Genomic DNA, 22949 nt, shown 5'->3' with positions numbered 1-22949 from the left:
TGCCAAGGTGCTTTTCTCATGTATACCCCCGAGAATACTGTGGAACTATTCCAAAGATTCCTGTAGCCAGCCAGAGGTCGGAAGGGGTCTCATGAACAGAAGCATGTGTGACTTCTTGAGTGGTGCTGGGATGTTCTCCTGTGAGAATGACAACATTTGTTCTCGTTATATACACCTTTTCAAAGGAAATGGCATGTCTTTGTCGACCAGTGGCAATGACCTTTTCTTTCACAATCTAAAGGCTGCAGTGAAGACCCTATTGTAATAATGTGAGCTGATGTAGAAAACACAGACACTTATAAAAACGGCACATCAAAAGGTGTTTCTATGAAAACTTAAAAAAAAAAAAGTTCTTGTAAGAGCCGCCACAACTAACGACGTCCCCTACTCTGGTTGAAAGTTATTCCCCCACTCCCACGCGCGCACAGCACGAAATGTCAGTGAATATCGCGATAGTTGCAGGGTGGCACGTGTTAGATACACCCCTTTTGCAGATGACGACCATATAAATGGGCCTGTAGAGGCTACGGATTGGTCAATAAGGTTTCTGGGTGTGGTGTGTACGCACAGACTGTGGTACACAGTATATTTGTGGACAGAAATGCAGAGGGTGCGGTTATGGCTGTGTGTTTCAGGAGCTACAGCGTGCGGGTTCTATGGAAGTTCGAAATACATTGATTGAAAGTGAATGGAAAACACTGTGCAGTGGCTGCTCATTTTGGAATCTACCATGTGGATGTGTAGTGCTATGGGGTACTTACAATGAAGTGACTGATTTTGGTTTTTCTGTGTGACACTGATGGCACGCAATCATGCCGACATTATTGTTGTTCATTGTGGAGGGAAAATTACACAGCATGTTACACGCGTTTCAGTACCGTTTGCGATGAAGGCGGCACTTGCCCAGGTCATGCGTTTGTTTTTCAATCTTTTGCATAACTTTCTATCGCATTATGCAGACACTGATGTAGCTGCGTAATTTTTGTTTGGTACGCAAAGAAAGCGCAGTACATTGCAAAGAAGTGTATTTGTGCATTTGTACGACATGTGCCAATGGCATACTTCACGCATGGGAAAATGACGTTTCACAGCATGAACAGTTTTCCCCATCTATAACGTTCATCTTACTATGCCTGCCATCCCGATTTCTGCACACCCCATCCAAATTGCCTTGGTGCCCTTCTTGAAAGTAGTGGAAAATGTTTTGTAGTACGTGTTGCGCACTGACACTCTTCAAAATGATGTGAAACATGTAAAGAAGCCACTTTCTACAGCAACTTCCTTTCCATCCGATTGAACTACAGTGTTTTGCACATTGCCATGCCCCCCGCCTTGCATCAGTTCATCAGCAATTCTATTGTTCATCTGTGAAAAGAGCTTTTTTTATTTCCCTTTTTTCCTTTCCCAGTTCATTTCCATTTATTATGGTCTTCTGACACACGCCGCAGAAGGAATGGCAGGAAAGGCCCGGTACAGAAGGGGCAGCACCTGCATGGATACCATAGAGGGGCGTGCCAAGAGAAGGAATTATTGGGTGGCACTCACCTACATAGGCGCCAGTCATTGTTATGCTGCCGGCCGCACCCTTCCCACACACTTCCAAGTACCTTCCCTCTGTAGAGTAGCGCATTGCAGTACATGCACAATGCAATGCCCTTTGTCGGGTAAAGGTCTGTAGCGCAGCATATGGTCTGCAAGGATGTGTTGGAGCTCTGCTGCCCTACAGGAGTGCCCCTTTTGTTGCCCACAGCAGATGGGGCAAATGCTTATGAAATTACCCTACGTAACTGTTGAAAGGGCGGTAGACTGCCCACTGGTCACATGTGCTTTAATTTCAGTTGTCGTTACATGCCGTACAAACACTTCATGCTACGCCATTAGTCTTAGGAGTAACATTCACGGAGACGCCATCATTCTGGAATACAAGAATGTTTACAACAATGCGAAACACAGCTTGATTAGTTGGAGGAAGAAGGTATTTATTCTGTGTGACCCATGCAGGTACAATACTTTTCTAAGCACCACTAAGATTGTTTGCGCTCTGAATATTGCACAGTTTGCTTACATGCCTTTAAATGCACTAGTATGTGACCGAGCTGCACCAGTAAGCCATTTTACAGACTGACTATAAACTGTCCCACCTGCAGTTACATGTTTTCTTCAACTGTACGACCCGCAGGCGACCTCTTGACACTTTCCGTCACACTGCTCAGTGCAGACACTATGAGACACAAGAGGTGACTTTATTATTAGATATTTTCTTTCACTGTACGCAAGTCTTGATAGTATAGTTGTAAAACCCAGAGGAGATGGTTTAATTTTATGCTACTTTGCTGTTAGTTGTAATCTTCTACTCAGGATGGGGAAAATAAAGCCTCATTCATACAATTTTTACTCAAAACCTTGCTATGACGATGTAGAATATATATAGTCAGCCTGGTTTATTGTGTGATTCATCTGCGTTTCATGTCAACCCTGTAAAATGAAATATTATTTGTATGTGTTTTACACTTTTTACAAGACTGTGAGGGGATCTATGTGATTATTGCGACGGTCGAAAATGCTGACTTTACACCACATATATATGCGGGGGGAGAACCCTGCAGCCCCCTCCCATATTAATATTATACTCTAAACCCCCCCACATATATATGTGGTGTAATTCGCAATTCCCAGGTCAACATTTTTGTAAGATTCCCTGTGAGGTGTCTATCATGATGACTGCACTGCTATGCCATAGCCAACAGTTAACCCATCTATCATGTCAATTACCCTAAGGAGGTAGTATTCCAGAGTATTTTTTCAATTTCCAGGTGTATTTTGTGTACCCATTTCCGTCACTGTGTTGGCAGCTGTGATTTTTTAAGCTAAAAATAACCATATAACCCACTAAGTTTCATTCAACTCAATGCAGTTCAGCTGACTGATCAAGTTGCTAATCAGGCGTTTAGAGGCTTCTCAAAACTACATTAACAAATTGAGCATCATGCTGCCTGCTTATGTAACATTTGGTACCCCATACGGTGGGTTCGGGACTCTACTACTTTGTTCTGTGATCTACGTAACAGCCGTAACAGCGGATCGGGATACCAAATATTACATAACACCGGCCCTGCAGGCGCTCTTCTAATGCTGCCTGCCGCAGGGACTCGCCTGTGTAACGAGAATAACTGGTAGACATGTTTGATTGGGGTCAAGTAAGCCAGCGACCGGTAGAATGACTCTGCTTGCTGCTATCATTGTGCCATGAAGTGCAGCTTATTGACAGAACGATACTTGTGCTTTTTTAAAGATATACTAGATCACAAGCACTGCTGCGAAAAGTATCACTTAAAACTCCCGTTTTCTAAAAACCCTCCGGCCTTCGATGCTCCGGGTTTCCTTCCCCTCTACATGCAGCTCTAATTTTGAAATGTCGCAGGACCCTCTTTCAATGCCTGTCCACCTGTGACTGCCTGCTGTGGCAAATGATGGCACAATAAAGGGGTTGTATGATGGGGGTTTAATTAACGGTGCTATTACATCAATTTATATGACGTCATTAGGGAAGCTAAGGTCTTGTGCTTTCCCTTCTTGTGGTGTCATCAATTAACAATTTTTTACTGCCAACGTTGTGGACCCTAATGTTTCGAGACTACGTAACATTTCGTAAATTCACAAAAACGCTTGACTTTTCAGCATACAGGTGTTTATTCTGCTTTAGTTGCGAACAGACAGAAATCACGTAGGATTGACTACATGTGTTTAGATACTTCTCAGAAACCCTTTTTTTCTTTCTCCAAAACAGCATAAACTTGCAGCTTTGTTCACTGCTGGTCGTTTCAAATGTGCCGCCTATGCCTGCCTCTTCCCTACGTGCAGTACGTGCGTCGCTTCCCCTCACCTCTCAGACCACGTTGAAACTCTTCGAGTGACTGTTCAGTGTCTGAATCCCAGGACTCCATGAAAGCTGCAGGTCGACGCACTAAACTTCAACTGCAAAAACCTCAAATACTGTAGGAGCGTTTCTCTCTCTTTCTCGATGTTCATGCAATCCTGGGGTCTGTAGTTTTAGCTCCTGCTACTTTTCGAACCTCTGTTAGTATGCGAGTGTTTATTAGCCTACAATTCCCAGAAGCATAGACATCTAACATGACTCAGAGGGGAAGGGTCCATGTGTGGAACGCAAATAAGGATTCCAAACCTCGATCCTGCTCCACTTCCCTCCTTCTTTCAACGGACGCAGGAGTTGATTATTCTTGTGTGTATGTTTGCAGAGGTGTGTAGGTTCATTGGTGTCTGTTTTTGACGCTCCGCTGACAACTGTTGCCAGGGCAGCCTACAGTTTCGTTGCTAACAAACAGAAAGCATCAGCGGTCACGTGCTACCTATAGCAGAACAACGGAGTTGAACGCTCACTATAAACGATGTTAATGTTAAAGGGGAAGCGAGTCCTCGTGTGCTGTTGTTGCGATTTATGTGTTGGTTGTTATTTAGGTTGGTGAAGTGTGTGCGTGCGGTTTGCTGCGAGAGAAGTGGTTGTGTGGATTTGTGTGTGGATTAAGTATGCAGAAATTATAGGTTATGGTTAGTGGGTTATATGTCTCCTAATCGTAGTTTTCATTTTACTGTGGATCAGAAATTATATTTCAAACGTCTCCTTAGTTGATAAAGTTTTGTAATTGTATACATTGGGTAAACATGAACATTGGAGGAAACTATTTTGCGGAAACAATGAAGAATACCCAGGCTAATTGCGCTGGTAGTCTTGATTCTATAAAAAACTCGAAGTCAAGCATTATGCTTCACTCTTTATTGCCACTTCAACCTATTGGGGCTTGATCTGGGCCCCTGACGTATGACCCGGGGGGCAGCGGAGTGCGGGCTCTTCCGGGTCTTATCCACCCCCTTCTGTGCTGGTCCTAGCTTCCTATGAGGGCCTTGTGAAGTGCCCTCCCCGGGGTTGAGCTCTCTCGATCTTTTCTGTTAAGCTTTACTCTTGCAAGGAGGGACTCCAGTGCTTCCAGCCGCTCTTCGATGGGTCTGACCCCTTGGGACACTCCCACTGTGTCTCCTAGTACTCTTTTAAAACTTAGAGACAGATCTCGGTCTCCCTCCCACTCCTCCTCTCTGTAATCAGGAGTGGTGCTTCCCTCCTCCATACTCATAAGGGAGGTTATTTTGAGGTCCCCCTGGTCACCTTGTCAGCCACACAGCCTTTGTAAAATGACTGATTATATCCTCTTTTTTAAATTATTTTTTTAATGGAGGTCTAGTGCCTTGAATTGCCAATGCCACGCAGAGGGCAAAATCGAGAGGCTCTGAGCGCTGAAACACCTTTGGAGGACAGTGGACTAACTGCAATGCTCTGCGAGCGCGCGAACATTCACTGAGGCTTTTTGTAATACAAAACAAACACTGTGCATGCGTGCCGCGTCATGATCCCACGTGACCGCTAGAAATCGTGGGTCCTTTCCTCCAGCCTGAATACGGCTGTGGAGAAACTTTACACACAATAAAAGGGGAGCTCCGGTCGCCCGACGCTAGCGAGATGACTCGCGGCCCCGGAGCTCACCCTTATCTACCGGCTTCTTTCAAATCCGCTCGCGAACCATGTGCCTGCAGGCCCGCTCCTTCCCACGACGGAACGCCTACCAACTCACGGTAATCTCAAGAAAACTATTAATGTAATAACACGCGCAACTGTGTACGCTAAGCTTAACATCACATACATACATCTCGTACATCCATCCAACCCTGCAGAACTTCCTGCAGCTCTAATACTCAACACAACAATCTCTCTACACGGACCATAGGGGGAAAAGGTGACTTATCTGCTGATGAAGCAGCAAAGAAAGAGGAAAAGATAAAGACAGGAAGTGAGGCATGGACTGAGCTGACACGGGATTGGTGTCTAGGACTTTGTTGGAAACTACCAGGGCGCTGGGGACTTGTGGGTAGTGGTAGTCCCAGGTGAGAGTAGTTTCTGATCTGTTTTTTGATGTTTTTCTGAGTAATGAAAAAAACAAATTAACAAATTGTGTTTTTGAAAGGTGGCTGCTATTTGAAGTGGCAATAAAGAGTTAAGCATAATGCTTGCCTCCAGTCTTGTCATAGAATTTGGAGCATCTGGGTTGAAGATTTTGTTACACAAAGCAGGACAACTAAATATTCCCATTCGATTGCATTAGAATTAGAATGATTTTAGGAGGAACAATGTAAAAAATAATACTTTTTTAAAAGAAAAATTGGGAGACTCCCACCTAAATCGGGAGGGTTGGCGTGTATGTAACCCAAAACCCATACTTAAAGTGTTCTCCAGACAGGAACCGGCAAACTCTCACTGCAGGGTTTTGAGGGGCGTTGTATCTTTTGGACGAGGGAAAGGAGAAAACATAGGGAGCAGTGTTCTTGTACTCCTCGCAAGCCGAGAAAGCTCAGTAACTCTATTGCTCAAGTTATGAAAACTGAAAGGAAAGTGTGCAAACACGAAAGCATATGCCGGTGGGTGGAGTGCCCGCCCAGTTTAATGCCTCCTGGGAGGAGCGCAGGTGCACCTCTTGTACCAGCACTGGCTGCCATTCTCTATAATTGGGGCGAGGCAGTGGTGGTTTAATTACTTGATTTGTGTCAGGTGTGCAGGGTGCCATTAGAGATTTGAGGGACGCTGCTGGGCTATTAGTTTGTGGCAGGGCTGACTGGTGGATGGCTGTGAAATGCGGCTGCTGAGATCGGGTTTTCTGAAATGGAAACCTTTGCTTTCAGACATGGGCAGTTCTCGGAGGAAGCATTTATGCACGCGCGACCACTTGGAGCTGGCTTCTGCACAGGAGTCTGGATCCTCTGTGCCCCCGCCTTAGAGAGCACGTGGAAGAAGAATGGGTGGAGGATTTCTGCCTTTGCGAATAGGGTGAAGAAGATAGTACTCTAGCTTTGGAGGAGGCTCAGGGGTACTGGAAGGAAACCGCAATTCTTCCATGTTCCGTCCTCCGCAAGAAGTGCAGAAATCCTGATAGAAGGCGGAGGCCTGTGGGGGGATGACTGCAATATTTCGTCAGCTAGTGTGAGCACTGTTCACCCGGTTCACTGAGCCAATCGAGTAGTGTGGGTCTGCTATAAAATAGAATTCCTGGTTCTTTCATCTCTCTCGAATCCTAACAACACTGCATGGCCTGAAGTTCAGGCTCGATAGATTGGCGTGCAAGAAGGTGGTTCAGGCGTTTCTGGACAAGAGGAACATGGTCGTGTATCGAGACATATGTGGGTCTGGAGTTCTGTTTGATTATCTTTGTGTCCTCAAAAAAGCAGCCACATTCCAGTTAGTGATGGATTAAAAGAATCTCAACCAGTGGTCGAAGTGTACGAAAAGAAGCAGGGAACTATGTTCCCTGCTGGTCTGCGCCTGGACCCCACAAACCCCATCCCTGTGCACCCTCCCACACACAATCCAAACCTCCAAACAAACACACCTGCTATTTAAGGGAATGTTCAGTGCAGGGCACTGGAGTGCAAGCTTTAACTTCTTCCTAAACTTATTTTAAAACAAAACCATTCCATAACGGTTTCTTTTCAAAATAAAATTATAGGAACAGTGAAACTTGAAAATAAAAAGTATCGGAGCACCACGCCGCCCACTTCGACCTCTGATCTCAACCAATATGCGCTACACCTTTCAAAATAGAGACCCTGGCGAAAATTGTTCCTCTAGTGGGGAAAGGGGACTTCTGGCATGCCTAAACCTTCAGGATGTAGACATCAATATTCAGTTCAAAGGGTCTCATCAGCAGTTCTTGCAGTTCGCTCCATTGGTGGCTTCTCTTCACTTGCTGGGGTTTCAAGTCTTTACTTGGAAGATTGGCTGATGAAGTTGCACTTCAAAAATCAGATGGCTGACTATGTTCATTCTACATGCTTTTGCTTGGCTTTGCCTCTCTGGATCTGCCGAGGGCCCAGTATCGGACAGGCCTGGGAATGGTTTTTCTCCCAATGGATCGGACAGGCCATCTTCAGAGCTTGTTCTGGAGGATGGACAGGATGGAGGTGGCATTAGCCAGGCTGCTACTCCAGGCACATGGGCATATGTGTTAGGCAGAAACCTGTGCAGTTCCCTCTGGGACCACTGCAAAAGATTTAAGACTACAGGTGTTTGGCAGTAAACCCACTTGGTAGCAGTCTGTACCACACAGATTCACTTGGTAGCTGTGGCTGAGCAGTCAGACTTCCCTCAAGAAGAGTTAGGCAGTAAACAGAGTATTCACAATAGGTCAAGAGAACACAATAGAACAAGTAAACACTGACCAGGGCTTGGTGTAAAAGAGATATAATTATTTATTTAAAACCACATCTAGAAAAACACACAGGCACTAATAGTAAGCAATTCAAAAACACGGTCACTAAAAGATATACACTCCCTTAAAAGAATATTAGACAAGTCTTAAGTAAAGCCCCACTTATTTTCAGACAGCAGTGAGCGCTTAACGTAGATGGCACTCTAATAGTTCGTTTTTTAAAAGGGAGAGAAAAGCAGAGAATAAATTGAAACATATCCCAACACTTTTTCACGAACACACAGGAGAGGAAAGCAAAGTAACACCGTGAATTCAGAGGCAGTAGGCCGGATCCGCTTTAAGAGGATCAAAACGAAATGTGTCAAAGGTCACACGGTTGCAGTGCACAAAAGTCTTGTAACGGTTCAAAAAGGAGTTGGACCAAAGAAAGGGACCAGTTAGAGGGTCATGGCGGCCAGCCCAGTCCAGAAGGTTAAGGGGTTATTATTACCTTGTAGCAATCTTTAACAAGGGAGGCCTGGCAGACACGGTACCTTAAAGTGGTGAGAACACTCCAGCGGGGGCAGTTGTTCCTGGCAGCGGATACAAGTCGGGGCTTGTTAGGGAGAATTCTCTGTTTGGGCTGAATTTCTTAACCTAGTGAGTCTCCCAGCAGCTTTGCTGGATTTTTGGGGTTTATTTTTTTCTCCTGCCAAGAGTGAGACTCCTTTTACCTTCACTCTTGGACATGATTTGAGTGTGTTCCTTTGACTCTAGATGTGTTTAATGGGCTATGGGGTCTTTTATTCCATTGGGCTTCATGTGTTTTTGTGATGTGTGTTACACAGCACCCTCAGTGCAGTAACACAGGGGTGTCATAGTGACCCCCCAGTATAGACTCCATACCCTGGGACTGACTACTGTTTCCCAGGGCATGTAAAGTCACCATTGACTTTACTAGTCTTGAATTCTAAACAGAACCAGTACAAACCATCATATTGTGGACGTACTGGCTGGGGCAATTCGATCGCCCCGGGGTCTGTTAGTCGAGGGGGCATGTCTCCGTCCCCCCTGATCGAGTTTTGGCTGGTGGCAGTGGATACTACTTTTTATATTCATCCGCGAATATTTCTCTATGGGATTTTCCCATTGTTCGAGGCTACTATCTTCATTTATTTAATTACGATAGCCTCGAACATACCGCCGGTTTATTTAATTATTATTAATTCTCCGGTTGGTATTTTTTGCCAAAACTCAGTTCTAAAATGGCGTTTGTGTTCTCTTCTGTGACTCCAACCCAAGTCGAGCCCTTTGTTCCACTTTTTGGCGGGCTTCTCCACAGAAGCCCTCCAAAGTGGTGCCACTCTGTCTGCAGTACTTAGGAGGGGTGGAGGGGGATTTAGGCACCCTGGACTGAGTTGCCTAGGCAACTGAAGTCGCACTCCATCCTGATTGGCCCAACCACTTAGCATGTTTGAGTGACAGCTAGGCTGAGTGAATGGGGGTTTTCTGCATAAAAGCAGGGCTTTGGGGACTGGGACTTCAGAAGTCGCCACAGGACCTAAGAATCTGACGAGGGAGAAGCTGAGCCGACATGCTACGACGACACCACCGGTGGAGCCCTGCTGAACCGTCTCGCCACTTTTCCCAACGACAGAGGAGATCTCCCGCCGGAGAGTCTTCTTCCTTTGAATGGTGGGGATAACCAGTTTCACCGTATTTTCGCCTTCCCGACGCATCTCATGGCCGCCTTGCCTGTGCCAAGCACCCCGGAAACCGGAATACCACATTTTACCACGACCGCGAAATAAAGGGTAATACCTTTAACCGGAAAACTCTGCGGCTGGTTTCTTCCCTGGCAGTGCAACGACCTTCATCTTTCCATCAAGTCAAGATCTTCTCTTCCTCTGGACGACGCCGAGACTTGCACCCGCTGCCAGGAACAACTGCCACCGCTGGAGGATCCTTTGCACTTAAGGTACCGTGTTCCGCCTGGCTTCCCTTGCCACCGACTGTACGGGGTAGATTTAGCCCCCGGCTTTCGAACCTAGGTTAGCCTGGGACACCCAGGCTAAACTTTTCTGAGCCTCTCTAAACTCTTTTCGAACTCTCTGCAAGACTTTCAAAGCCTAGTGTAACTGTGTGATCTTGGGCGCATTTGTGCTCTGCTCTCTCTAAGAGTGGGCCCAGCCTATGGACTTTGGCTCACAAGTGACTTTTGCTCTTCTGCCTTGCTAAAAGTGTTCCTAAAAGTGGTGTATCTTCACATATTCTGTCTTTTTCCCTCCCTTCTTCATGAACTTATTGGAGTGCCATCTATAGTTAAGCGCTCCCCTCTGTCTGGAAATAAGTTGTGTTAACTAAGACTTGTCTGATAAGGAATAAGGGTTGTATATATCATAATAGTAACTGTGTTTAGAGTGTTTTACAATAAGAGTGCTGGAGTGTTTCAAACAGTGTGTTTTTAAATAAATAATTATATACTTTGATACCAAAGCTCTGGTCAGTGTTGGCTTGTGCTATTGTGTCTGAGTGCCTATTGTGTATGATATGATATGATATGGTATTTGTAACGCGCCTATACACAAGTGTTTCAAGGCGCGACGAGGCAGGGAGGGGGGTACAAGGGGAGACAGAAAACGATCCTACTAGGCCAGGTGTCATTCAGATCGCGCAAGTGCAGGGGTAGGGGAGGGGAAAAGTGCAAGGGGAAGGGGAGGGGGGGAAGTGCAGTACAAGGTAAGAGGCGTACGTAATAAATAAATAAATAGGGCCAGCTGGTGGCAAGTGTGAGGTAAGTGCAGAACAAGTGCTGGGGGAGGGGGGGCTGTAGGGATACAGAGACAGACCCGCAGTGCAAAGGGGTTCCAGGGCATCAGTGCAAGTGGAGAGTGGCAGGGCCCAGGACCGAGGCCGTTTAGAGTGGTCCAATTGCAGGATCAGTGCAGCTTCAGTGAAAATTAATTAGCCGCTCAGCAGGGGAGAGGGAGAGGGTAAGCAAAAGCAAAGAGGAAGGTTTTGAGGTGCTTCCGGAACCAGAGATGGTTCTCCTCAAGTTTCAGGGAGGCAGGAAGGCTGTTCCAGAGGGAGGCCCCTGCCGCGGAGAGAGATCTACCCCCAGCTCGTTGCTTCGAGAAGCGGCTAACCCTGAGGGAGTTGGAGGCGGATGAGCGAAGGGCTCGGGAAGGAAGATATTTGGGAAGAGAGAGTTGAAGGTATTTAGGACCCAGGCCCCAGAAGGCCTTGTGGACAATGCAGAGGGTTTTGAACTTTATCCTCGCAGCCACTGGGAGCCAGTGTAGAGATTTCAGTCCTGGAGAGATACGGTCCCTGGGCTTGAGGCCAAGGACAAGTCTCGCAGTTCTGTTCTGGATGAGTTGCAGAGGGCGGAGAGTGGAGGCAGGCAGATTAAGATAGAGGCTGTTACAGTAGTCCAGCTTCGAGAGAACCAGGGCTCGGGAGACAGTGAGCTTCTGGGGGAAGGAGAGGAAGGGAAGAATACCTCTGAGGAGGTGCAGCTGGTAGTGTGACCTCTTGGCGACGTCAGAAATATGAGGAGAGAAGGAGAGTGTGGAGTCGAAGATGACCCCAAGGTTTTTTGCCTTGCAGGTAGGAGCAGGGAGGGGGCCAAGGTATACTTTGCATACTGCCTAACTCTTCTTGAGGGAAGTCTGACTGCTCAGCCACAGCTACCAGGTCAATCTGGGTGGTACAGACTGCTACCAAGTGGGTTTACTGCTAACGCCTGTAATCCTAAATCTTTTGCAGTGTTTCCAAAGGGAACTGCACAGGTTTCTGCCTAACACTGGTGTACAGCGGTGGGATTTGTATTGAGTATACATTTTAGTGTGCTTTAGGATACCTTAGTGCAACTAACCACAAAGCTTAGCACTGAAAAAGTAATCTTTCTAACATGTTAACTATGGAAAGTTATAGTCAAGAGTCCCTTGCTACAAAAACTGCTGATTGTTTAAGAGTTCTCTGTAAGCATAAGAATCTCCTGACTAGAGGCAGGAAAATGGAGCTAATAGAAAGGTTGTTAGCTAACCAAAGCCTGGATGATGGTTCACAGGAACCTACCACTCCAGCAATTGTAGATAACAGTATTGAGATTGAAACTGAACAAAATGTTGATGATCTTGAGGAAGAGTCAGAAGAGGAGGGTGAGGCTGATGTGACTGTCCCCCCTAGGCCTCTGTCTGCTCTACCTGCTGTACCTACTGGACCTTTACCAGGTCCCACATTTAGTCCACAATACTTTGAAGTGGAGAGAATGAAACTAGAATTGGAGTATAAGAAACTTAATGCTCAAACTGAAAAAGAACTAAGGCTAAGGGAAATGGAGCTCAAGCATGAGCTAGAAATGAAGAAATTATCTGTTGAAAATGGTTCTCTGTCTGGCTCCTCTAGAAGTTCCAGTCCTAAAAGACCCCGGATGCCTAAAGAATTGGTTGGTATGTATGAGCCTAAGTTGGATGTGTTGGATTGGTTGTCTCTGTTTGAATATAATCATGGGCTCCAGAACATCATATGAAATTACTTATTCACCTGGTTGTACTCTAGGCTTCCCCCTGTTGCAACTGATGTGGTAATGGAGTTGGGGGAGGAGGATAGGAAAGAGTATGAATGTGTGAAACTAGCTCTGATAGCTAGATTTGGGAAGACCCCTTCCCAGTATCTTAAGAGGTTTAGAACCCTCAAAAAGCATGATGGTACCCCTTGGGCTACCTGGGTGAGTGAAGGGTTGAAAAACTTAGAGGGATGGATTAAGGGTTACAAGGTAACACTTATGAAGGTATGAAGAATCTTTTTATGTTGGAGTCAATTTATGATGCCTGCTCTCCTGAGCTCAGACAGCACTTGCCTCATTCAAAGGAATTAGATTCCAGAAAGCTAGCTAAGGCTGCTGACTTGTGGGTTGCCAACAGGGCCACTCACAAGGATTCTGGGGTAACTCAGAAGAAGGATGAGGGGAAACAGCCTAAAAAGGACTCCAAAGATAATTCTAATACTGCAAATTCCAAAGAGGGCCCCAAACAAAACCATAAGGGTAAGCCACAAGGAAAACCACAGCAGAATAGTGTACCTTCTGGTGCCAAACCAGAGGGAGGCCAGAACAAGCCACCATTCCAGAAAGCATTCGGTAAATGCTTTGTTTGTGGCTCTACTGACCATGTGAAAGGAGATCCCAGATGCAAGGGTAAACCTTCAGGGATCCAGCTTGCCTCCTTAGCCTTCGCTCCAGAAGAGGAAGTCCCAATGGCAAGTGGAAACTTTCTACTGCTGGCTGATGAACCCATTGGTGTCTCAGCCAGTGTTTCTTTAGTCTCTCTGGGGTTGTGGGAACAACAGAATTTAGATGTGTATAATTCTATCCCAGATAATACTAAAGAGTATTATAAAGACAGTGTCCAGGTGAATGGTCAGGAGACTCCTGCCATTAGGGACACCGGGGCCAGCATAACTGTGGTGGATGAATCATTTTTCAAGGCAGAGGATGTTGCTAAGGCACCCAAATGCCTCACCAAGTTAGCTGGGGGGCCTGTGCAGATGTGTCCCCAGTTACCCGTTCTCATCCAGTGTAATGATATGGCTGTAAAGATACCTGTCAGTATACAATGTGAAGTACCAGGTAGGGTTCTGTTGGTAATGACCTGAAAGCTCTTGGAGTTGTGTCACATACCCTCAGACCTCCTAGTAAAAGGTTACAGGAGCTCACAAAACCTGCAAGAGAGAAAACCCTGCGAGGGTTATCTCAGGAGATGATGACAGAGATCACTCCTCTCCCACTGGAGCAACTTACTGCAGTAACTACCAGATCAGGAGCAAAGGGGCAACCCAAGACTCCTAGAAAAAAGCCAGCAGCAAGCACTCCAGTGCTTCCAACAAGGACTTCCCCTCGGTTGTCCACAGTTACACCTATAACTCCACCTCCAGCTGAGGCTGGGAGGGAGGTACAACCCTGTATGGTTGAACTAGACTCTGAAGAAGAGCTAGTAGGAGGCCAAGAACTTATTGGAGATCTGGACCATGAGGACCATCCTGAGCTGCAGTCTTTACTGGCAGAAGGTGGGCCCAGCAGGGCAGCTTTTCGTAAGGGACAAAGAGAATGTCCAATTCTGGAGGGTCTCCGCCACCAGGCAGCTTCTCAGGCTGATTGGCAAGATCCTGGGAAGTATAGATTGCACTGGGAAGATGGCCTCTTCTACAGTGAACGAACTGAGTCTGAACCTGGAGACTACAAGCGCCTTGTAGTACCTCAAGAAAACAGACAACAGTTCTTGCACTTAGCCCACAAGATTCCTTTGGCTGGTCACTTGAGTTTCAAGAAGACCAAGGAAAGGCTCTCACTCTACTTCTATTGGCCAAAAATGGGGGCTGAAGTAGATAAGTTTTGCAAGAGCTGCCATACCTGCCAAACTTCTGGTAAGGTTGGCTCCAAGAATGTGGCACCTTTAGTGCCTCTCCCAGTTGGGGGAGTCCCATTTGAGAGGGTAGGGATTGACATTGTTGGTCCACTTGATCCCCCAACCTCCTCAGGCAACAGGTTTATCCTTGTTGTAGTAGACCATGCTACTAGGTACCCTGAGGCAATTCCTATGAGGACTGTTACAGCTCCGCCTGTGGCTAAGGCCCTCCTTGGTATTTTTACCAGGGTTGGGTTTCCTAAGGAAGTAATATCCGACAGGGGGTCAAACTTTATGTCCCACTACATGAAAGCCATGTGGAAAACCTGTGGAGTTACTTACAAGTTCTCAACCGCATACCACCCCCAGACAAATGGATTGGTAGAAAGGTTTAACAGAACCATGAAGAGCATGATAGGTGCTTTAGAGGAACCCCTGGAAAAAAGTGGGACCGTCTACTGCCATGCCTTCTCTTTGCTTATAGAGAAGTCCCTCAGGAGGGAGTAGGTTATTCTCCCTTTGAACTTCTCTATGGCCATCCAGTCAGAGGTCCGCTGGCCCTTATTAAGGAGGGATTGGAAGGTGCTCCTCCCCTCAAGCCAGTCAGAGTGACTGACTATGTGCTAGGTCTCCGGAGGAAAATGTCACACGTGAAGTCAGAATCAAGTGATAACCTGAAAGCTGGACAAGCTTTGGTCAAGCATTGGCATGATCAAAAGGCTAACATGGTTGAGTTCACTCAAGACCAGCTAGTTCTCGTTATGCTCCCAACAAGGCAGAGGGCCTTGCAAGACAAATGGATGGGACACTTCAAAGTTGTGGGAAAACTTGGGGAGGTCAACTATCTGGTGGATCTGGGCAGACCCAGGGAAGCTCCTAGAGTCTTCCACACCAACCGACTGAAAGCGTACGTCTCCAGACCTGAAGTAGGAGCCTTGCTTCTAGCTTCAGCAGCAGAGGAAGAAGAGAGTGAATCTCTCCCTGATCTCCTCAGAGGTGTACCTTTAGATGAGAAAATTGAAGGAGTCAATCTCTCTTCAGATATGACACCTGAGCAACAAGAGGAGTCAAATCTATGTTAAATCAGTTTGCCTCCCTATTCTCACTTTCACCAGCCTTGACCCCTTGGGGACAGCATGAGATACTCACTGATGACTGTCTGCCAGTCAAAAGCAGAGGATACAGAATGTCAGAAAATGTAAGAACCCATATCAAAGGGGAGGTCAAGAAGATGCTTGATCTCGGGGTAATAGAGCCCTCTACTAGTCCATGGTCTAGCCCAGTTGTGTTAGTACCAAAGGCAGGATCCAAAGACTTGAGATTCTGTGTGGACTATAGAGCTCTTAATGCAGTCACTAAGACTGATGCCCACCCTTTGCCAAGGACAGATGAGTTGGTGGATAAACTTGGTGCAGCCAAGTACCTCAGTACATTTGACCTTACGTCAGGCTATTGGCAAATAGCCTTGACAGACCATGCCAAGGAGAAAACTGCATTTTCAACCCCAGTTGGCTTGTACCAGTTTAAGGTCATGCCTTTTGGATTAAAAAATGCACCTGCTACATTCCAAAGGATGGTGAATCAAGTTCTAGCTGGGATGGAGGACTTCTGCATGGCATACTTGGATGACATTGCTGTCTTCAGCCACTCCTGGGAGGAACATGTGAACCACCTAGGACATGTTTTGCAGGCTCTTGAGCAGGCCAATTTGAAAATCAAGGCAAGTAAATGCCAGATTGGTCAAAGTAAAGTGGTCTACCTTGGGCATGAGGTAGGAGGTGGAGAAATAAGGCCTTTGCTCAGCAAAATTGAAGCTGTGCAAAATTGGACAACACCTACTACTCAAACCCAGGTGAGAGCCTTCCTAGGCATCACTGGGTATTACAGGAATTTCATTGAGAACTATGGGACCATAGCTTCTCCACTGAATGTAATCTCCTCTCCAAAATTCCCTAAAAAGGTCAAATGGAGTGAGGAGTGCAATCAGGCCTTTGAAAAATTGAAGAAAGCTCTTTGCCAAGCTCCCGTACTGAGAGCTCCTGACTACCACCAAACTTTCATTGTATAAACTGATGCTTCCAATGTAGGTATAGGTGCAGTTCTATGCCAACTGGATGAGAAGGGTAGGGAGCACCCCATTTGCTTCATCAGCCGTAAGCTGAAGGATCCTGAGACAAGGTGGGCAACAATCGAAAGAGAATGCTTTGCTGTTGTGTGGGCACTGAAGAAGTTTAGGCCATACTTGTATGGTTCTACTTTTGTCATTCAGACTGACCACCAACCCTTGAGATGGTTAATGCAAATGAAGGGAGAAAATCCAAAACTATTGAGATGGTCAATTTGCCTGCAAGGGTTTGATTTCACCATTGAGCACAGGTCAGGGTGTCACCATCAAAATGCTGATGGACTCTCTAGGATGTAGGTCATCCACTAGAGGTATGAGGTTCATCCAGGAGTGGATTAAATCCTCCTGTCCCTTAGTCTGGGGGGGGGCGAGTGTTAGGAAGAATTCTCTGTTTAGGCTGAATTTCCTAACCTAGTGAGTCCCCCAGCAGCTTTGCTGGATTTTTGGGATTTATTTTTTTCTCCTGCCAAGAGTGAGACTCTTTTTACCCTCACTCTTGGACATGATTTGAGTGTGTTCCTTTGACTCTAGATGTGTTTAATGGGCTATGGGGTCTTTTACTCCATAGGGCTTCATGTGTGTTTGTGATGTGTGTTACACAGCACCCTCAGTGCAGTAACACAGGGGTGTCATAGTGACCCCCCAGTATAGACTCCATACCCTGGGACTGACTACTGTCTCCCAGGGCATGTAAAGTCACCATTGACTTTACTAGTCTTGAATTCTGAACACAACCAGTACAAACCATCATATTGTGGACGTACTGGCTGGGGCAATTCGATTGCCCTGCGGTCTGTTAGTCGAGGGGGCATGTCTCCGTCCCCCCTGATCGAGTTTTGGCTAGTGGCAGTGGATACTACTTTTTATATTCAACCGCAAATATTTCTCTATGGGATTTTCCCATTGTTCGAGGCTACTATCTTTATTTATTTAATTACGATAGCCTCGAACATACCGCCGGTTTATTTAATTATTATTAATTCTCTGGTTGGTATTTTTTGCCAAAACTCGGTTCTAAAATGGCGTTTATGTTCTCTTCTGTGACTCCAACCCAAGTCGAGCCCTTTGTTCCACTTTTTGGCGGCCTTCTCCACAGAAGAGCACACTCTAAACACAGTTACTATTATGATATATACAACCCTTATTCCTTATCAGACAAGTCTTAGTTAACACCACTTATTTCCATACAGAGGTGAGCGCTTAACTATAGATGGCACTCCAATAAGTTCATGAAGAAGGGAGGGAAAAAGATAGAATATGGAAAGATACACCACTCTAAGATTTAGGAACACTATTAGCAAGGCCCAAGAACAAAAGTCACTTGTGAGCCAAAGTCCATAGGCTGGGCCCACTCTTAGAGAGAGCAGAGCACAAATGCGCCCAAGATCACACAGTTACACTAGGCTTAGAAGGTCTTGCAGAGAGTTCGAAAAGAGTTTAGAGAGGCTCAGAAAAGTTTAGCCAGGGTGTCCCAGGCTAACCCAGGTTCGAAAGCCGGGGGCTAAATCTACCCCGTACAGTCGGTGGCAAGGGAAGCCAGGCAGGACACGGTACCTAAGTGGGAAGGATCCTCCAGCGGTGCCAGTTGTTCCTGGCAGCGGGTGCAAGTCTCGTCGTCGTCCAGGGGAAGAGAAGATCTCGACTTGGAGGAAAGATGAAGGTCGTTGCACTGCCAGGGAAGAAACCAGCCGCGGAGTTTTCCGGTTAAAGGTATTACCCTTTATTTCGCGGTCGTGGTAAAACGTGGTATTCCGGTTGCCGGGGTGCTTGGCACAGGCAAGGCGGCCACGAGATGCGTCGGGAAGGCGAAAAGACGGTGAAACTGGTTATCCCCACCAGTCAAAGGAAGAAGACTCTGTCGTTGGGAAAAGTGGTGAGACGGTCCAGCAGGGCTCCAGCGCTGGTGTCGTCATGGCAGGTCGGCTCTGCTTCTCCCTCGTCGGATTCTTAGGTCCTGTGGCGACTTCTGAAGTTCCAGTCCCCAAAGCCCTGCTTTTATGCAGAAAACCCCCATTCACTCAGCCTAGCTGTCACTCAAACATACTAGCCGGCTCACCACTTGGGCCAATCAGGATGGAGTGCGACTTGAGTTGCCTAGGCAACTCAGTCCAGGGTGCCTAAATCCCCCTCCACCCCTACTAAGTACCCCAGAAAGAGTGGCACCACTTTGGAGGGCTTCTGTGGAGAAGTCCGCCAAAAAGTGGAACAAAGGGCTCGACTTGGGTTGGAGTCACAGAAGAGAACACAAACGCCATTTTAGAATCGAGTGCTGGCAAAACATACCAACCGGAGAATTAATAATAATTAAATATACCGGCGGTATGTTCGAGGCTATCGTAATTAAATAAATAAAGATAGTAGCCTCGAACAATGGGAAAATCCCATAGAGAAATATTCGCGGTTGAATATAAAAAGTAGTATCCACTGCCCCCTCGACTAACAGACCCCGGGGCAATCGAATTGCCCCAGCCAGTACGTCCACAATATGATGGTTTGTACTGGTTCTGTTCAGAATTTAAGACTAGTAAAGTCAATGGTGACTTTACATGCCCTGGTAGACAGTAGTCAGTCCCAGGGTATGGAGTCTATACTGGGGGGTCACTATGACACCCCTGTGTTACTGCACTGAGGGTGTTGTGTAACACACATCACAAAAACCCATGAAGCCCTATGGAGTAAAAGACCCCCTAGCCCATTAAACACATCTAGAGTCAAAGAAACACACTCCAATCATGCCCAAGAGTGAGGGTAAAAGAGTCTCACTCTTGGCAGGAGAAAAAAATAAACCCCAAAAATCCAGCAAAGCTGCTGGGGGACTCACTAGGTTAGGAAATTCAGCCTAAACAGAGAATTCCCCCTAACAGTGAGCCGACCGGCTCACCACTTGGGCCAATCACACAAGAGTGCGACTTGAGTTACCAAGGTAACTCAGTCCAGGGTGCCTAAACCCCCTCTCACACCCTCTGTGGTACCCAGACAGAGTGGCACCACTTTTGGAGGCTTCTGTGGAGAAGCCCGCCAAAAAGTGGAACAAAGAGTTCGACTTGGGTTGGAGTCACAGAAGAGAACACAAACGCCATTTTAGAATCGAGTGCTGGCAAAACATACCAACCGGCGAATTAATATTAATTAAATAAACCGGCGGTATGTTCGAGGCTATGAGAATTAAATAATTAAAGTTGGTAGCCTCGAACAATGGGAAAATCCCATAGGGAAATATTCGCGGTCGAATATAAAAAGTAGTTTCCACTGCCACCAGCCAAAACTCGGTCATGGGGGACGGAGACGTGCCCCCTCGACTAACAGACCCCGGGGCAATCGAATTGCCCCGACCAGTACGTCCACAATATGATGGTTTGTACTGGTTTCTGTCAATAATTTGGGACTAGTAAAGCCAATGGTGACTTTACATGCCCTGGGAGACAGTAGTCAGTCCCAGGGTATGGAGTCTATGGTGGGGTGTCACTATGACACCCCTGTGTTACTGCACGGAGGGTGCTGTGTAACACACATAGTAAAAACACGAGACCCTATGGAGTAAAGGACCCCATAGCCCATAAAACACATTAACAGTCAAAGGAACACCATAAACATGTCCAAGAGTGGGAGAAAAAGAGTCTCACTCTTGGCAGGAGAAAAAAAACAAACTCCAGAAATCCAGCAAAGCTGCTGGGGGACTCACTAGGTTAGGAAATTCAGCCTAAAGAGAGAATTCTCCCTAACAATATGGCATCTTGTCCCTTTATAGTGCTGTGCGTACGGTTGCACCTTAGGCCTCTGGTATTTCAGCTACATCAGTATTGGTGTCGAACCTCACAGAACTGTATGGCCCTGTTGTCAGTGACCATGATGCTGAGAAGCACCTTTCATGGTTGGATGGATTTGGGCACACTGGGGAGGGGTTTCTTGCTGGTGCGATTCATGGCAGTCGCTTTCATGGTTGGATGGATTCGGGCACACTGGGGAGGGGTTTCTTGCTGGTGCGATTCATGGCAGTCGTTCGTACTACTAATGCCCGTGCCAAAGGGTGGAGCACAACTCTCAGGTATTCATCAGGTGGAGGGGACCTAGCAGTAGAGGAAGGATTCCTCCAATTGGAAGGAGTTGTGATGTAGTTCCCTGCCTGGCTCTGGCGACCATGAGCTGGTTGAATGAGGGGACTGGATACCTAACCAAGGCAGTTAGTGGAAAATATATTTCCTATAATGCTCCTTAGGAACACAAACAAAACATAGACTGAAACTAGGAACCGGAATAAGGGACCGGAGAGAGGATACGACTTGAAAAACGCCCAGTCAGGTCACTTAAGCCAAGGAGGACATCAGTAAACCTGCCTCAAGGCCCAACCACCAAAATCGTATGGGCAAAAAAATCTCAGGTGGATTTCATTACTCCACAATGCTGTCTCTCTCAACCAGAAAGCCCAGTATGAATCAGGGAGTTGAAATGATTACTTAAAGGACATGAAAACTAGGAAATCCCGTTAGACAAGGAAACCTAAAAACACCCTTAGTCCCTCTGACAAACTTGCCTGTCCAACAACAGCAGTATTTTTCAATATCCTCAACACAAGCAGCTTATCCAGCCTCTCAATGCACATCAGGTTTGAACATGTCCAACAGGGCTATTCTAGATTCAGGCCAGCTCCTCAGCCTCATTCTGACCATCAGGAAGTGAGAGCCTAGCCAATCCCAACCTTGACACCCCTCCCCAGCTCACATATATGGGCCTTAAACCACAGTTCCAACCAGGGAAAGGGCATGTTTTTTTTGTTTAATTTTGTTTTTTTAAAACTTTTTATTTATTAATTTGCATAACAACATACAAACAGCAAAGTTTCCCCCCTATCCCAACCCCCCCCGCCCTTGACACACCATACAATACTGTCCACCCCTAAGGCTACAAGTGCAGTTCGTCCAGAAAATTATTATCATTGCCACCATACACCAGTCCGCTTAGGCCTCCAGATGTAGTCCCATTATAGCCGGCTCCATACGCCATCCTGTGCGTGATATCCAAAGGACCGTCTAGACCTTCCCTTTATCGACCCATACCAATGTCCCACCATCACATCGAGCGCCGTCAGCCCGAGGACAGGACCTTCATAAAGCTCTGCCACGCGCGTGGAGGCAGAACTCTGTCAGGGAAGAGTCGGATATTGTCTGGATTTTACAGGGTGGCTGGGAGCTCACAGGCTCGCAACCATTATGGCTGGGCTCACGAGCGCCCCCTCCCGGGAAAGGGCATGTTATGAAAGCCCAGTCCAGTGTGGTGGGAGACAGGAGCAGGCAACTCAAGTTTGGAGAAGGCTGGCAACGGTAGACTGCTGGAGTATATATGTGCTGCAGAGACTTTGGAGAAGACTGGAGACTGAAATGTGCTGTGGAGAAGAGATGCAAAGGTGGCAACACGAGAGAGGAGGTCCCCTCTACAAAAGACATTAAGGCCGGTGAGCTGTGTAGAGAAATTCCATTTGGGAATGGATTACAACAGGGGTGCATATTAGCCCCCTGTCTAATCTGTACGTTTCTGATGTGGGGAAAGCAATTGAGCATGTCATCTTTATCTCACCTAAAATTGGCCACTTAAGGGCTTCTTTGTTGGCCTATGCTGACGATTTCCTGCTGCTGGATTGCACGGCAGTAGGATTGCAGCGTTTATTGATTGCTTTTGAATGCTATGCCAACTCGAACTTTCTAAAAATCAACGTTACTAAAACAAAGGTTCTGACCTTCACAGCAAATTGAATGATAATAAGAGGAAAATGGGTGATGGTTGGTGTTTTACTGGATAAAGCACCTGACATGATATATTTGGGAAAAGGTGGTACGGGTGCTGCTCTGCGAGAACGAACACAGCTTAATGACCTGTTCTATGGGAAGGTGCCCACTCGAGAGTCTGCAGCCACATTTTAGTTCACTGTACCTTTCACAAAGGAGGAATATCCATTTGCATATCTGTCTTTGTCCCGGCCACTTGAGCAGTCCAGCACCAAAATACTAGGCAATCCGCCTTTGAACAAGAGTACCAACAGCAACCCCAGACACATGTTTCGGCCTATTTGGGCCTCATCAGTGAGGTGGAGCTGTGCCTCTGTGAGCACAGTGAGCAAGGGGTCCATGTCTGGATAACCCTAGATAACTTAGGGTGCCCAACCCTAAGTTCCTTAAA

At 46.6% G+C, this 22949-nt stretch overlaps 1 protein-coding gene across 7 annotated transcripts in view; it reads right to left on the bottom strand.

Annotated features, from left to right (window-relative positions):
* SDCCAG8 (SHH signaling and ciliogenesis regulator SDCCAG8) overlaps positions 1 to 4239 on the bottom strand; it is a 2836880-nt gene extending 2832641 nt beyond the window's left edge. For 2 of the 7 annotated variants that reach the window (XM_069607954.1, XM_069607957.1), the window contains exon 1: positions 3884 to 4087. In XM_069607954.1, the coding sequence (XP_069464055.1) occupies positions 3884 to 3944 (61 nt within the window). In that variant the 5' untranslated portion in view covers positions 3945 to 4087. Of the gene's footprint in view, positions 1 to 2141; positions 2222 to 3883 lie in introns of all 7 variants that reach the window. The other 5 variants (XM_069607959.1, XM_069607960.1, XM_069607958.1 and 2 more) reach the window with 5 other exon arrangements.
* Between the last annotated feature and the right edge of the window lie 18710 nt (positions 4240 to 22949).

Source organism: Ambystoma mexicanum, chromosome 4q (assembly GCF_040938575.1).
Source record: "Ambystoma mexicanum isolate Mex_15411 chromosome 4q, UKY_AmexF1_1, whole genome shotgun sequence".
In the NCBI taxonomy this organism is placed as follows: Eukaryota; Metazoa; Chordata; class Amphibia; order Caudata; family Ambystomatidae; genus Ambystoma; species Ambystoma mexicanum.
The sequence above is the reverse complement of the archived record's forward strand: the minus strand, read 5'-3'. Positions and strand labels throughout refer to the sequence as shown.